This window comes from Tachypleus tridentatus, chromosome 1 (genome assembly GCF_004210375.1).
Source record: "Tachypleus tridentatus isolate NWPU-2018 chromosome 1, ASM421037v1, whole genome shotgun sequence".
Taxonomy (NCBI): Eukaryota; Metazoa; Arthropoda; class Merostomata; order Xiphosura; family Limulidae; genus Tachypleus; species Tachypleus tridentatus.
The window spans coordinates 129,693,701-129,709,873 of NC_134825.1; the positions used below are offsets into that span (position 1 = coordinate 129,693,701).

The 16,173-nt window shown below is 32.2% G+C and overlaps 1 protein-coding gene across 1 annotated transcript in view; it reads right to left on the minus strand.

Moving 5' to 3' along the window:
* Positions 1-5,731: 5,731 nt before the first annotated feature.
* LOC143223632 (F-box/LRR-repeat protein 6-like) overlaps positions 5,732-16,173 on the minus strand; it is a 61,831-nt gene continuing 51,389 nt past the window's right edge. The window contains exon 11 of the mRNA XM_076451835.1: positions 5,732-13,752. Within this exon, the coding sequence (XP_076307950.1) occupies positions 13,602-13,752 (151 nt within the window). The 3' untranslated portion in view covers positions 5,732-13,601. The remainder of the gene's footprint in view (positions 13,753-16,173) is intronic.

The following is a 16,173-nucleotide window of genomic DNA, read 5'->3' on the forward strand; positions in this document are numbered from 1 at the left end:
CTATTGGGATACACTTGCTATTCCTAATCAATGTATATCAATGTTGTTTCATTTGGTAGTTTGCACCATACGTATTAACATAAATAACCTATTAATACATTATTTTATAAACCATAAAATTATATATTATGTAAGTCTAGCAATAGATGGCTGACTACTAAACTTATAGTATATGTTAATAGGTAAGAAGCATTTAGGCTCATTTCTATCATGTATGATATAGTGATCTAATGCACGCAACATTTCATTTTTAAGTTTTTTTTTTAAAATGCTTACTGGTTGCTTTGTGCCATAAAATGCCAAACAACTACTACTTTTAAGTTGAAAAAAAAAACTCTTGTTAAAATTCGCGAATACTACTTTTTTCGAATTGTCATATTTTTTTTCTGTCAAATCTAACAAAGGAAACATTGTTCAGAGTGTTTGTAAAGGCCTTTTCAGGACAAGCCATGTCAATTTATAGTAGACCAGGTTCTAAAATATATTTAGAACAGCTCTTAAACTCGCTTTAAAAAATTATCAGGAACATTTATCAAGCCACGTCACTTCATGGTAGTTCCGAGAGACTAAAGCACTGAAAATGTCTTGATGATTAACACAGCTCGTAATCTCTTGTTAAAAATTATAATTTTCCCTTTTATACGCTGTGAGAGTTATTTTTAATTACTCATATACTTTCATCGTGTGTATCACGAAACTGAAACATAAAAGTCTGATCAGAATGTGAGGTTCAAAGTTCTTTATATCACAGTAATCAGTAATTATTACAAAATGTAAAAGAAAATTAAGTTAAAACAAAAACAGTAGTCCACCGTCGGATAAAAACCTAAGTAGAATTTAAAAGGCCAATAGTTCTTCGAAAATTAAATACATTTGTAAGGTGGACAGTGTCACCATCGCCAATAACACTGTCCAACGTCAGGAGTAAACCTGTGGTAAAAACATGTCTAAAATGGTGCCGTCGCTCACTGTGGTATTGACGGCATTACAGTAAAATATGGGCTATTGTGACTTGAGTGTTACACAAACCACACATTGGTACATCAGTCCTAGGTAAAAGAAAACGATGAATTAAAAAACTGTGACCAATGCATAGTCTAGTTAGGATAACTTCCTCCTTCCGATCCTTACGGAAACAAGAAGGCCAAGGTCCCATATGGAAAAGCTTGTAATCACTTTGCTCGTTCAAAATCAACTGTCAACTAGCGCGGAGCCAAGCCTTGAATACATGGGTGTAGTCCATGAATGAAACAGGCACAACCGTGATAGCCCCACAGCAGATAGACTTAGCTGCTGTGTTAGCGAGCTCGTTCCTACGAATATCTATTTGGCCTGGTATCCAGAAAAACTGGATAGAAGTAGATGATTTCCAGCCATCAGTGTAAATGAAAATGGAAGGATGATTTGTAAGGTGTTCAACAAATAGAAGACAGTACTTACAATCAGGAATATCTGCCGTCTTCAGATTATTCATATAAAAGTCACACTTGGAGATGGTAATAAGCCATAGTGGGATGGGTTGATAAGTGAATACAGCAACGCCATCCAAAGATAGAACCAATTTAGCCAGCTGCACCTGGATACAAAGGCCAAAAGGAGCAATGGCAGACCATCTATTCTGAAAAAGCATGGCCCACTGAGGAAGAAAAACACAACTGAAAGTAGTATGCTGTTGTAAGGATAGAAGGTTTAAAGTATAGAGTAATGAAAGTTGTAAACGGCGGAGAGGTAGAGGAGGTTCATGAGACTCAATGTACAAATTCAGAACTGGAGAAGTGAAAAAAAGCCCTTGTGCAGAGCCGAAGCCCCATATGATGAATGAAGTCAAATAACTTCAAGGCCGAAGTTCTGGTAGAGCCATAGACCAGAGACCCATAGTCTAGTTTTGATCTAGTGAGGACATGATAGATCTTTAGCATAGAGCATCGATCTACTCCTCAAGAGGTGGAAAAAAGGATATAGAGAATGTTCAGTTCCCTCGTACACTTTACGCGTGGCTGCTTGATGTGTGGAATGAAAGTCAACTTACGGTCCAATACTACCCCCAAGAACTTTGCCCCGGGACAACAGGATAACAACTTCATTGAAACAGAGCTCGGGATCAAAGTAAATACACTGTTGGTGGCAAAAGTGCAGAAAACGGTTTTAGAGAAATAAAAAGTAAAACCGTTTGCTGTAGACCACTTTAATAAGCAATTGAGGGCAGTCTGTAGCTGCCACTCAATAAATCTCATGCTCGACAATTGACACGAGTCGTCAACATAGAGTCCATTTGCAACTGTAAGAGGGAGTTGTCCCATTATAGCAGTAATCTTTATAATGAAAAGTGTGACAGCCAAGATACAGTCCTGAGGAACTCCAAGTTCCTGTGGGAAAGAACAGAATTGCCAGTCCATTAAAATATTTTTAATAAAAATGAGCAAATGGCTATGCAACCCATATGAGTAGAGTTCTTGCAAAATGTCATACCTCCATGTAGTATCATGAGCCTGCCAAACGTAAAAAAAACAAAACAGAAACAAGATGTTATTGCTTGAGAAAGGCTTCCCTGACTGACGTTTCAAGTCGAATTAGGTGGTCTATGGTGGAGCACTATCGTCGAAACTCACACTGGTTGGGCGAGAGGAGGTTGTTTGGTTCGAGCAATCAAACAAGACGAGCAATAACCATCATATTTAAGATCTTACAAAGACAGCTTGTCAAAGTAATTGAACAGTATTTTGAAGGAGTATTGGGATTCTTCTCGGGGTTAGAAAGAAAGAGAACGGTGTCTGGTGCCAGTCATCAGGTAAAGCATTCTCCTGCCATATCTGGTAAGAAACAACCAAAAGAATAGCAAGATAGGTAGAAGAGAGATGGCACAGCATCTGGTAGTGAATATAATCAAGTCCAAGTGATGTACTGCTAATCCAATGAAGAGCAAGCTCGAATTCCACCAGGGTAAAGGGGTGACTATAGTCATAGAAACAATCAACCTGAAAGAAAAGAGGTGATCGCTCTGCCTGAGCCTTGGTGGCTGAGAGGGGGGATGAAGCAGAAGTGCTACATGCACGAGAAAAGCTTTTGCCGAGAGTATCGACAATGCTTTGGACATCAGCAACTTCCTGACCATTGTAGAGCAAGATTGAAAGTATATGCCCTTTGACTTTTCGAATTTCTTCCCATATGGCTTTCGCTGGTGGTAGAAGAGATGCTGGTTGTGTACTTAATCCAAGATTCCTTCTGGCTTTAACGTCTTACCTGCCGAGCACGTGCACAGGCCCGCTGAAAAGCGATGTTGTTTTAAAGTGTGGGATACGTATGAAGGGTATCCCAGGCCCATTTTTGAGCCTTTCATGCCATGTGGCAGGCATGATTCCACCACAGACGAGGAAACCGTGGAAAATGTGTCGAGGTTTTAGGAATAGATTGAACAGCTGCTTGGCAATACAGTCAGTTACCGATGCCACACTGACGACGGTAGGATCAAGTTCCGAGAGAGCAGTGAAAGAAGGCCAGTTGGCTTGCTCCAGCATACATCGAGGCACGTGAGTCGGGTGGCATCGACCACAGCCAGTCTCTCTCAAAATGGTAATATGATCACTGCCCCTTGGGTCACTGTCAACCCTCCAAGAAAAGTAAGAGAAAAGTGAAGAAAAGATAGAGAGATCAATAGCAGTAAAAGACTGCTTAGATGCATGAAATTAAGTATAAGAACTAGTATTGAAGAGAGAAAGGTTTTGATTCGAAAGCATACGCTCTATGGAACGATCCCTCTCATCAATATCAGTATCACCCTAGAGGGGATTGTATCCATTAAAATCCCCCCAGGATTAAAAAGGGAGACAGTAAGTGTTCAATGAGGGCATCACAGTCTGTCTGATCATAGGTCTCTCCAGAAGACAGGTAGAGAGAACAAATACCTAAGGAAACAGATGGCTAAAGCCTCCAAGGATGTATCGAGTGGCAAATACAGGGCGGGTACACGGTGATCGACCACCAATGTCACCCTTCCATGCACTCATTCATCTCACAACCTATCATTTTTGTACAAAAAAACAACTGCCAAAAGGTGACTGCATTGGCAGGTTACAGAAACGTTTCCTGTAAGGAAAGACCCACAGGATGATAAGAATAAATTCCAATGTATCAAAGTTGTCATTTTTATTTTAGTGGAGGAGAACTGGGTGTAGAGCTCTTCTGTTTTCGACCACGTTTTTTCTTTATTGAAAGGAGGTCTATCGACCTCAATGGATCCTGCCCTGCATCGATTAGGCAGGTCTTGTCTGTGTACGAAGATTCCAGCAATTGAGGGTGTAAATTAATAATCGTTCTGCATCTCGCAGCCAGAGCGGAAGATGGATTCGAGGAAACGCCCAAACCAAGAGCCACCAGAAGGAGTGGTGGGGACATAGATGGGATTACACGTGGACTCAACTCTTTTTAACCATGGAGGGCAAAAGACTTCAGATGTTTTGCAAACGATTGTGTTGGAAGCTGAAAAAGAAATGTCTGCACTTCCACTGCAGCAGTGGAATGGTGCAGCACCATATGTCTGAGATGGAGTGGGGACAATAACTTCCAGGCTTCTGAGTAGGAGATATTGTTCATAGTCTTCAAACATTGTACTTCTTTCTCCTCCACCAACTTAGGGCAAGAGTTAGAGTGGTGTGAACCACTACAGTTAATAAAGTGTGGTTCCAGTTCGCACTCGTAAGCGTCGTGATCTTTTGTCACCACAACGAACACGTTAAAGAATGAAATGATGCCTTGGAGTGACCGAACCACTGACACTGAAAACATCCGAGGGTTGGAAATGTACGGCCGTACCTTACACTTCAGATAACTTGCCTTTATGGTAGGTGAATGTGGTGACGTAAATGTCAAAATCAGAACAATAGTAGGCAGAATAAATACGTTTTTACGAGTGGAGATTCGGCGCACCACAGAAACACCTCGGCTGGAAAACCAGTGAGGATCTCTGACTCGGGAATGTTCTTCATGCCTCTCTTAACTATAACTCCTCTTGGGGAATTCAGAGTAGCATGGGGAGTAACCTCGAATTTCTTCGAATTCGGGAAGTTTAGTACGTTGTGGTGAGGATGTTTCCATCAAATTATCTCCAGAGCATAACTTTCTTACCAAATTGGGAGAGCCAGCAAAAACGTAGTTTTTCTCAGGCACTCGCTTTATTATCACACAATGAAAAGGTTAACTATTATTACTTTTTAAATTCAGTATCGCAAACTGTCATACTGTAGAAGTTATTTAGTATTGCTTCAATATTTTAACTGTGTTTTAATACTGTGCATAAATATTTTTAGGCCGATCCGAGATGAGTAAAAGCTATTTTATGTAATTTAGAAATACGGTGAAAAGTTGTCTTCTAATGGTGTTTTAAACAGATTTTATTTTAGTAAGATAAACAAAAAGTTTGACAATTAATAAGTATAAACTTTCGACCGTGTACCTAGCAGTACACACTGTATAGATACAGTAAACCAGAATAAACAATACACATGGAGATATAATCGTCAAAACATAATATTACACAAAACATACAAAAGTATGTACCTACGTTGAAAACTGCATTACAGACGAACCACCACAACTATTCAATTTCTCAGTCTGTGCTTTCCTAATGCCTCACATAATAAGGGTTTCTGTTGATCACATCACTATTTGTATACAGCTTTTTCTCTATAATGTCAAATCTGAGATGTGAAACAGTTTAAAAAGAACAAAATGCACATCATTTTAAAATCATTTTATTGACATACTCTGATATAAACTATGTAGTATTTCATCCAATATACTAGTTTCCCCTTATATAATAACTCTAATAATCAGTATGATGTAAAAAAACAATTGAAAATTTGAAGATAAAAAAACTGATGAAATCCCTATTTATACAAGTGAGAAACCAGTAAATTACAATAGCCTGGAAACTGACAAAGAATATCTCATTGACAGAGCAATTCACAAAGAAAACACTAGAAAAAACAAAAACATATTTTGAAATATTAAGAGTTAAAACTTTGAAAACCTCGTAATAAGAATAATACTTGTTTTTGATGAAAATCTCAATCATCGTGATGTATTAATAATGCAGAACACACACAGCCTATAAAACCTTACCATAATCTACAATGAACTCATACCATTAACTGGAGGAACAGCATGGTAATAAGTTTGCTTCTATCAGACATACCTCCACTGTTGAGAAAAAAACAAAATGTCTTTTTTATTAATATTTAAATCGCACAAACTAACAAATGAAAAACAAAACAAGCTCTTGCATACATTACATGCATATTAATGACATTAGCAAAAAGTTCAACTGTTGGCTTAAGAAAAGTTTAATTCACAACACTTGAAATTTCTGATCATAACTTTAGTTTTATATAGTAACAAAATCGTTTTCAATAATATACGTGAATGTAATTGTGAAGTCAACTCCCCACATAAAATATATTTAAGGTTAAACACAAGCTATAATGATTCTATTCCAATAAAAAAATAGTTATGTACAATCATAATATAACCTCTACCGAGGACACAGGAAACTGGTTATACTGTATTTTGCACATCTTGTAAAACAAAAATTACTGTAATATTTGCTTGAAGTGAACATTCTTCTGGTTTAAAAAAACTACAAAAAACTTAACATCTAGTAGTTGAAACAAAACCTCACCTGGAATCAGATTAACTTGGCCAATGCACAAGTTTAAGCTATAAAATTATCAAATTATTCATATACGATTGCACATAATTGTAGATTTCACTGAAAATAACTTACAGGATAGGCATTGCACATAATCACTGATTTCACTGTAAATGTTTTCCAAGATATGCACTATGTTTAGCAACTAAAAATCTTTCTCAAAGTTAATTTAGATAACTTATTTAAACTGAAATTCTCAAGTAACTTACATCAGTCAATTCATTTCCAGTGATTACTACTCATAACTGGTAAAGAAAAGATCAATGATAGGAAACATATACTACATTTTCAAGCTTACTGATAATTGAACGTTAGTTTTTATAGACTGTTCATTAAAAGTTCAATAAAAGGAGTATATGCAAGTTACATAGCTCTGAAGAACAGTTTATAGAATAAAAATTAACACATGCATTTTTAGTTGTGGCATGGTGGCTAGTTTTTCTTCAAGTTCAAACTTTTAGTTTATAGATCCATCATCTTTTAACCAATTTGAAATTTAATTACAGATTTGGATTTGGGAGGTCAAACCCTTTTAACTGTTGTATTTGGCCACACTAAAGGTCTCAAATTTATTTACTCTAATCTTTCCTAGAATAATTTCAATTTGAAGGTAGGCTAGAAGAGATCCTGATGAATAAAAAATCAAATCATATATATGTGCTTCCCATGCTTGGTATTGCTGGCATACAAAAATATAGCTAACAAAAAGGCAAAAAAGGTCTCATACATCAATTTACTTTAATCTTGCCTAAATAATATTAAGTGCCATGGTTATTAAGGATTCCCTCTTGTTTTAACATAAAAGAGTACATAAATTGTTAAAGTCAATAAAACACAAGTGTCACTATCTTACACAAAAACTTTTGCCTAATACCAAAAATTTGAGATAATTAAACATAGTCAACAATCTAAAACACCAGTAAGATATCATAATTTAAGTAATATTATAAGAAATGCTTATTATGTTTAAAACATAAATACAGTAATAAAACAGGGTGTAAAGTAGTAAATTCAAATTATGTAAACTTCAGAACATTGAACACATTTCACAGAAATTAATTACTAAATAAATTTCCCTCTTTTAACTTAAGGTACACAAAGTTAAACATGTTTACCAAAGTTAATTAAATGCTGGAAAGTTCTGGTAATATAAATATCTAAACACATGCACAGATACAGTTTTCAAGTATGTACATTTTAAATATATTTAATAATTCAACAGTTTTTGTGGGTTTTTAGCATTCAAATATTTATTATAAGATATAAAGTCCATTACAGTCACATTCTACGCCATCCATTTTCGACTAAAAACAACAAGAAACTGTTTTAAATATAACTAATCTGAAACATCTAAAATCAGAGTCTACATGTTAAACTACTTCAACAAGGCTTGGAAATGTATGGCATATTTTGCTGTTAAGGTTGTAAAGTGTTATTATCAAATAATGATATAAAATTAATTTTCATTTTTCATTGCTAATAAGTTAGGTGCAGAGATATACAATTAAATATTGTGTACATTGTTTTAATACAAACTTGTAAAAATACATCAGCTTTAAAATATGTATATAATCCTTATACATCTTTCTTATGTGCTTTCAATCTTTTACTAGCATTATCTTGTTGAGAACCAATAATGATTGCATCAACTTTCATAATTACTTTGACATTTTTTTAAGCACTACTTTACAAGTTTTGAAACAAAATAAAATAAAATGGATAATTCACACAAATTTTCTACATTATAATAGTGAAAAAAAGTTCCTTTTATTTTTAACAATTTTGATGCAAATAAGTGAAGTTTTATATCTGATGTTTCTTTCCTACACTTAACTATTCATATTTAATATATGTTCTTTACTTCAATTTTCCCCAAAAAAGAAAAATACAGTTGTGTAAAAATTTGTGACATATGAATGAAACATGAATATGAAATCGAACAAGATAAAATTCTATTTATGTAACTTGTTTACGTAACATGTACATATAAGACAAGAAACAATACATATAGCAAATTTATGTACATTCAATACACAACCGCCACCTTTCATAAAGAAATTATCTTTTATATAACACAGATTTTACTCTTCTTTATTAAAGTGCAAAAACATAGATAACACACACATATATATAAGATTATACAAGAATAAGTTCTTATGAATGAATTGTACTAAAAGAAACAATATTGAAAATGTGGCAGTGACTTTCTGTCTCTTAAGTTTTGCTTCTTGCCTCTTGTCAAACTATTGTAAGTGATTAAAACATGACTAAACATAAAGTCAAATGAATACAGCATTCCCTAGGGTCAAGATCTTTAACTTATTAGCAAAACAATCAAGAGTTCATGATCATTTAGTAAAAATCCTATGAGAGTTCATGCAAGTAGCATAACACCGAAGAAAAATTTATAGAATGAGAGCTAGCTCATTGAAATATTCTATTTGTTTCAGTAAAAACAAAAATAAAACAACTTGCACCCAAACAACAGAGAACTGTAAACAACTAATTTTTGTTGATTAAAGCTGTACAGCAGCTTAATCAAAAGAAACTAGTAAATGGCAAATAATACAATGAATGTACATTTAATATGATATAATGAAAGTACAATAACACAAAAAAATTTAATGATTGTAAGAACATTAATTAGACTTGCTAAATAGGCATCTCCTTGAAATTTCATAAAGATTCACTGGTCAGAAATACTAATATTATCAGAAAATGAAGGACCACAGATATGATAGTAAGTTTGTTCATTGACAGTAGGCATATTCTATTAACAGCATGAAACAAATAAAGGACAAGAAAGAAACTATGAGTAAAAATTCAAGTGGAATAAATATAGTTAATTTACATATAAAAACATGATGCTATATATATATAAACATTATATACAAGGCAGGATAGACATTAAAAGAAAATAAAAGCAGTTTATTAAATGCTTTAGACTTGAATATGTTAGCACAAAAACTGAAATGTTGTCTCCCCTCAAAAAAAAAGAAAAGGTAAAAAACAACTTGAGTTGTACATTTTTAATTTAAAATTGTGAATCACACACTTCTTTGTGAAACAATATATTTTTTCTATTTTCATCTTTATTCTTATATCCATAATAGTGTGAGTAAAAAGACACAAATGTGAAAACAATGTCTGTTGAATACCTGACAGTCATAGATTGTTTACATGAATGTGATTAGTTGAGGATGATTTTTTTCTACAAAATGTTTTCAGCAATACAGTTCAAATTTTTTTGTAAATAATAAACTAGAAATGTTGTTAAAGAAACAGCAACAGGATAAAGAAAAAACAAGTGATGCAGACTGTTGTAATGTTTTGTTAAAATGTGCAACATACACAATGTTGTTTCTATAGTAAGTGCATTTATAAAATATAATGTATAATGCCACACTGTTTCCTTAGTGTTATCTGGAGCTTACTCTACATTATTCCCTACAATGTTATTCAAGAAAATAAAGGCATATGAATACCAGTACAATATAAGTTGACTAGAAAAAAACTGAATCCATATTAAGTGGTATTTTAATTTGTTTGAAACAGAATGAAACTTTTGCAACAGAAGCCTACATTTTCCATTCTGTCTGGAACCAAACCAGAAAGGAAAAAATCTGGCTCAAATCAACAGTTGTCACATTTTTGAAATAGTCATCACAGAATGGTTGGTTTGTCTTTATATCTGTCTGTAATTTAGCTCCATGCGCTAATAAAACATGCACCTATTTTGACTCCAAATATTCATTTTAAAAACATGTACACAGCTCCAAAGGCTATTAGCACTAGCCACTTCTATCTTTAAGCTAATAGATGGAATGCAGCTTATGTGTATATAGGACCTGCTGCAAAATTTTTAAGCTATTCTAATAAAACAGTGGGAATTTAATACTTGTTCTTCTCATCAGTTTCTCAATAACCAATTTGTGAGCATTATTTAAAAATAAAAATGCTGTACCATTCATATAGTGGCTCATTTGGTTTCATTTTTGCTTTCTGTTCATTTATCATAGGTATCCAGAAAAGAGGGATAACAAGAATTCTAAAAATAAGCTAAGTTCCCCAAATTCCAAGTTATTACCAAGAGTTGATTTCTTTGATCTCTGTTCTCTACTTCTTTTATATACATCAGTCATATTTTCTTGTAAACACATTACAACTATTTTTTGTGTAGTTACGTTATCTTAATTTTTACATGTAGTTTCCACTTTCCCTTTATTTTGGTTTAAAGATGATACTCACATGATATATTTATTTATTTCAAAGTACTGTGAATAAGCATGCTATTTAACTGTAAATGAACAAACTATTCAATAGAATTGCAGTCTCTTCCCTGACTAAATTTCATGAGGCATATGTTATTATGAAGCAATAGATTTTCATGAATTCTGGAAATTTTACTTAACAACTTATAATTTTACAATGTCAGACAATGCTTGTTAGTAGCTAAATACTTACACTTTTGTATTATGAAATGAATAGGTATCTGTCTTACAGAACATGCTTTAAGGGTGCCATTTCTTTTCTTTTTTCATTTTTTGTGTATAGAAGGTAGTTGCTGATATCAGAATTTTTTTATCAATTTATTTATTCTCTATTAAAACATTTTACACCTTAGTTGATTCATAAGGAATAATTCTTTAGCTCCAACATTGTACAGATGTTGCAAACCTTAGTGTCTGTCCAAGTGATTGTTTATATCCTGTCTTAATAGCAATGCACACAGTTAAAGCCCATCATTCAATTTTGAAATAATAGGAGAAAAAGCATTAAAATAATGTTGATGCCAAATTTTATTTCACAAGCAGGATATTCTACGCTAAATTGTTAGGAATTAATCACACTATTGTTCACATTTCAAAATGTCATGTAATTTAAAGAATACAATTTTAAATTACTGTATATTATTATTGAGTGGTTCTTAGCATGACAGATGCTCAACAATTACTTTTCACAGTGGACAGTATAAGTAGCTAAAAGCATCGGCTCTGAAGAAAACAGAGTTTAACACAATTAACCTTTCAAAGGTCCATACAATAAGTTAAATGTATAGAATAATTTAAACTTTTCCCGTCAGTGACATGGGCAAAAGCTTTCGTAAATAATATTCCTCAAGTTTTCAACATTTCAACCATAATCTCATGTCTGGAGTACATGAACTGTTTAATTCTTTCTTCCACAATATGAAACAGATAAGAAGTTTACAAAAACAATTACTGTAAAGGTAAGTACATTTTATTTCTATTATGAATACTAAGCAATTTATCAAACTGTTTGACTGATACCCATGTTAAGATTCCAAAACTGATATATTTTGTCAGTGGTATCATTAATATCTTATTCCCTTATCTCCTTCACATTGTGAAAACCTTAAAAATAAGGTCTTTCTTCATTACTGGATATGCAAACCACAGATGCTGACTGTTTAGGTTCAAAATTTGCCTGTTTGTTCTGTGTTGGCTATTTTGTTATTGTATATAAATCATACAATTACAAAATTACCAACAATAAGAAAATATTATCATAATATTTTAGGTTTTTACCTGGAAAATATAAAAAGCTTTCAAAGGATTAATCAGCTTCCCCCCACACTGAAATATGAAATGGCACCCCCTGTTTCATTTAAAGAGATACAAGGCTAATCTATTCTAAGTGGCACTTCATTTATCTTGTTATATGGATCTTTCCAAAAGAATCTGAAACAATGAATCAAAATTTTCTAAAAAGAGGAATATTCTTTCAATCCTATTTTTTACTTGAAAATTCCTTTGTTATCACAAGTTGGAAGGCATTCCAAAACTAATAACTCTTGGTCCCAAGTTGCAATTTTACTATGCATAATTAAAGACAACAGATTATATCTGTGTACTTAACAAATAAGCCAACACAAATAACGTTTGTTTTTACAATATGGGAAATAAATAAAGATTCATTTTGTAAAAGCTTTAGATATGGTGTTATAATACCATAGTAGTTCTCCTGGTATCTTAACCACATGCAGTTTTATTAAAGCTATCTTTTTTGTATAACAACTATTTGGAGTAAATATGACAAAAAAAGCAATAAGAAAATTAGCAACAATTCTAAAGCTATATACAACTACAATTCCAATATCCATGTCAAGTATTAATAGCAGTACCATAAAACTGAGTGATGATGTGTTTCGTAAAATTCATTCAAATAATTTAACAGTATATATAATATAGAAGAAACTATTAATTGTTTTATAGAGTAATTCTGATAGCATATTGATGCAGAGTTTTATGTATAATAAGTCCAGTGAGTCATAAAATACCAGATACAACAGATATATTCTTTCCATAGCCCTTTTATAATATGAAATTAATTTCTGTAAAAGAATGATAATATAATTGGACGGTGCTATCTTTCCTATGATGTTATGTTGCCAGTGTAAGGATGTGGCTTTATCTGCCATATAAAAGATTTAAGCATTTTAGACAAATTGTACATCCTACCTTCGAAAACCATTCACATGTCAACACATTATTTTAATTAAAATATAAAAAAATGTAAAAACTTACAACTGACTGTACCCATGTCTTTTTCAGTACAAGTCACTCCAATGAATTGATTTAAAAATGTTTTTCCATAAGTCAAGTGAAAAAGGAACAACCTTTCAAGGCCCAAACACTAAAACTAATTATCTATTCACTTTCATGATTAAACTCTAAAAAAAAATATGATAAAGCATCAGTTCTTTAAAAACATTCTAGACGTTTGAAACACATGCATTGACAGAGAAACAACATTAATGAGAACAAAAAGAATTTCTGACACATCAGGAAATCCTACTGAAATTATTTCAGTACATAAATGTAGCATCAGTGGTAGAACCAGAGATTGTTTTCTCTTTTTCCAACTCGTAAAAACATTATACAGCTTCTTCAAATTTTTTAGCAAGAATGTCGCTGTGAAGGCGGAACAAATCCTCGTTGCTATAAAGGCGTTTCATACCTCTTGGTAAACTTCGACATGACTGAAGATTTAGAGTACGAAGCAGACTACACTTGCTCAGAAGTGTTCTGAGGGTAAAATATAAACAGAAAACAATCAATAATTATTAAACTTTAATTCTAGTGCAATCACCTTTGAAACACAATGATGATACTCTTAAAGTAATAATTACTGTTTCAATTACAGTAACAGATTTTGAAAAAAATTACAATATCCAATAAATATTATTTTCTAAAACTATGAAATACTTTACTTACACTATTGTCTAAATAAATCAGTTTTAAAATTTATTTTTAACTTTAATTATTCAATATTATTCCAAGCTATACATGAAATCTTTGATACCCATTCCAGAAAACTATTTCTTATTTCCACTTTTTTAACTTCCATAAATTTCTGTTACTATTTTCAATGCAGTATAAACAAGATTTTGTCAAAGGGTAATATTAGGCCTACAGATGGAACGTGTATGTCAAATTCTGAACTTGCTTTCACAGTCTTTCACCCTGTGACATTTTACATCAGTGTAAATCATTGATTTTTTTTATCAATAGTAGAATCTAAAGACTGTTGGAAGATTGACACACATACACAAAATAAAATTTAGAACCATTGTTACAAATTATCAGCAATAAATCAATTATTTTTTATACGTTTTGAACAATCATTCTTTATTAGACACAAAAACATATTATAAACAAGATTTTGTCAAAGGGTAATATTAGGCCTACAGATGGAACGTGTATGTCAAATTCTGAACTTGCTTTCACAGTCTTTCACCTTGTGACATTTTACATCAGTGTAAATCATTGATTTTTTTTATCAATAGTAGAATCTAAAGACTGTTGGAAGATTGACACACATACACAAAATAAAATTTAGAACCATTGTTACAAATTATCAGCAATAAATCAATTATTTTTTATACGTTTTGAACAATCATTCTTTATTAGACACGTTAAACATGGTAAAAAGTGGTTGTGGTAAATACCACTAAACACAGTTACTTTATTTAATATGAAATTGCCTAATTAATCCACATGTGTTTCTGTAAAATAACACATTGCTAATTAAGCCTTTATGAAATGATAATCTCCAATTTGTCTTTCTTTCCACAGTGGAAATATTTAACCATATCACACAAAACATGGAACAAACTCTTACTACAGAGTATTTAATTTTGGCTGAAAAAACATAATGTAATTTAATTTTGTTTTCTACCATTTCTTATGTTATGATGACGTTTCCAAAATTTTGTTGTGACACTGTTTTTGATAAGACTCTAGAAGTATTTATCTTAGAATTTCATTTATTGTTGTTCAGAAATAACACATTTTATATATCCAGATAATATCAACTCGTTTGATCTTTATTAAAATGACTTATTTGAAACTTTGCTTTTCTGATTGCAGTAGTCACCAGTTACAACTACATATCATAGAAAAAAAACCTGCATGAACTGACAAAGGTTCATTATCAGTGTCCTACAACCTGAATGAAATCACAACAGGCTATGCAACAACAAGATATTTGATATCACTATTCTCGGACAGGACTAATTTATATATACATATGTAGATTCATTTCAATAAATAATAAATTAATTTTTTGTTTGAATACGACAAACTTAATATTCAGTGTGATATACAGTAATATTCAATACATGAGGGATGATGGTTAGTCATTACATTTTTTGCCACTCCATAACTTACATGCTACACCTAACTAAGCTGACCTGGTATTTTGTGACAGTATCACATATCTATAGCTTCCAAACAAATACAATTTGGTACAAAAATATTTTCAGAAACAATAAAATCAAAAGAAACCCCAAAAACAAATATTTCCACATCTGTGGTTTGTTTCCAAGTCTTATAAACTTTCCACTACATTCCACTCTTACTCCTTACAAAGTCAGGTCTCATCACATTCTCACAAACTCATAAATTAGTTTATTTACTACTTTATAACACCATATACACTTGCAATTGACATAAATCTGGTCCATCTAGAGGTATTTAAATCTTAACCTTAAACTATTTCCATTAAAATAACATGTTGTGAAGTCAGGAATTCAAGGTTGTGTCTAAATACCTGAAAATTTATCAGACGACATTAAACAAATATTGCACTTTTTCCCCCATGTTAACAGAATTAATTTCTGATTAGTAGTCACATATGTTAAAACTTAGTCTGATGGAAAGTTAATTTTGAAGTTTGCATGGTGTCCATTTTTTAAACAAAAGTTGTTGTGTTAATTACCCCATCCCCAAATGTAGCATCAAACATATATACACAAACAATGTGTTTTTTTCAAATATCAAAAATGATTACTGTTGTACACAATGTATTTTAAGCTACACAAGTGATTTATCTAATTGATTACTCAAAATAAAAAAGGCTTTTAAATCAAATATAAAATAGTAGTTATGGCATCATCATCAAGGTTTGAACCTTTGTTATTATCTTAATGGAATAAGATGGCACTC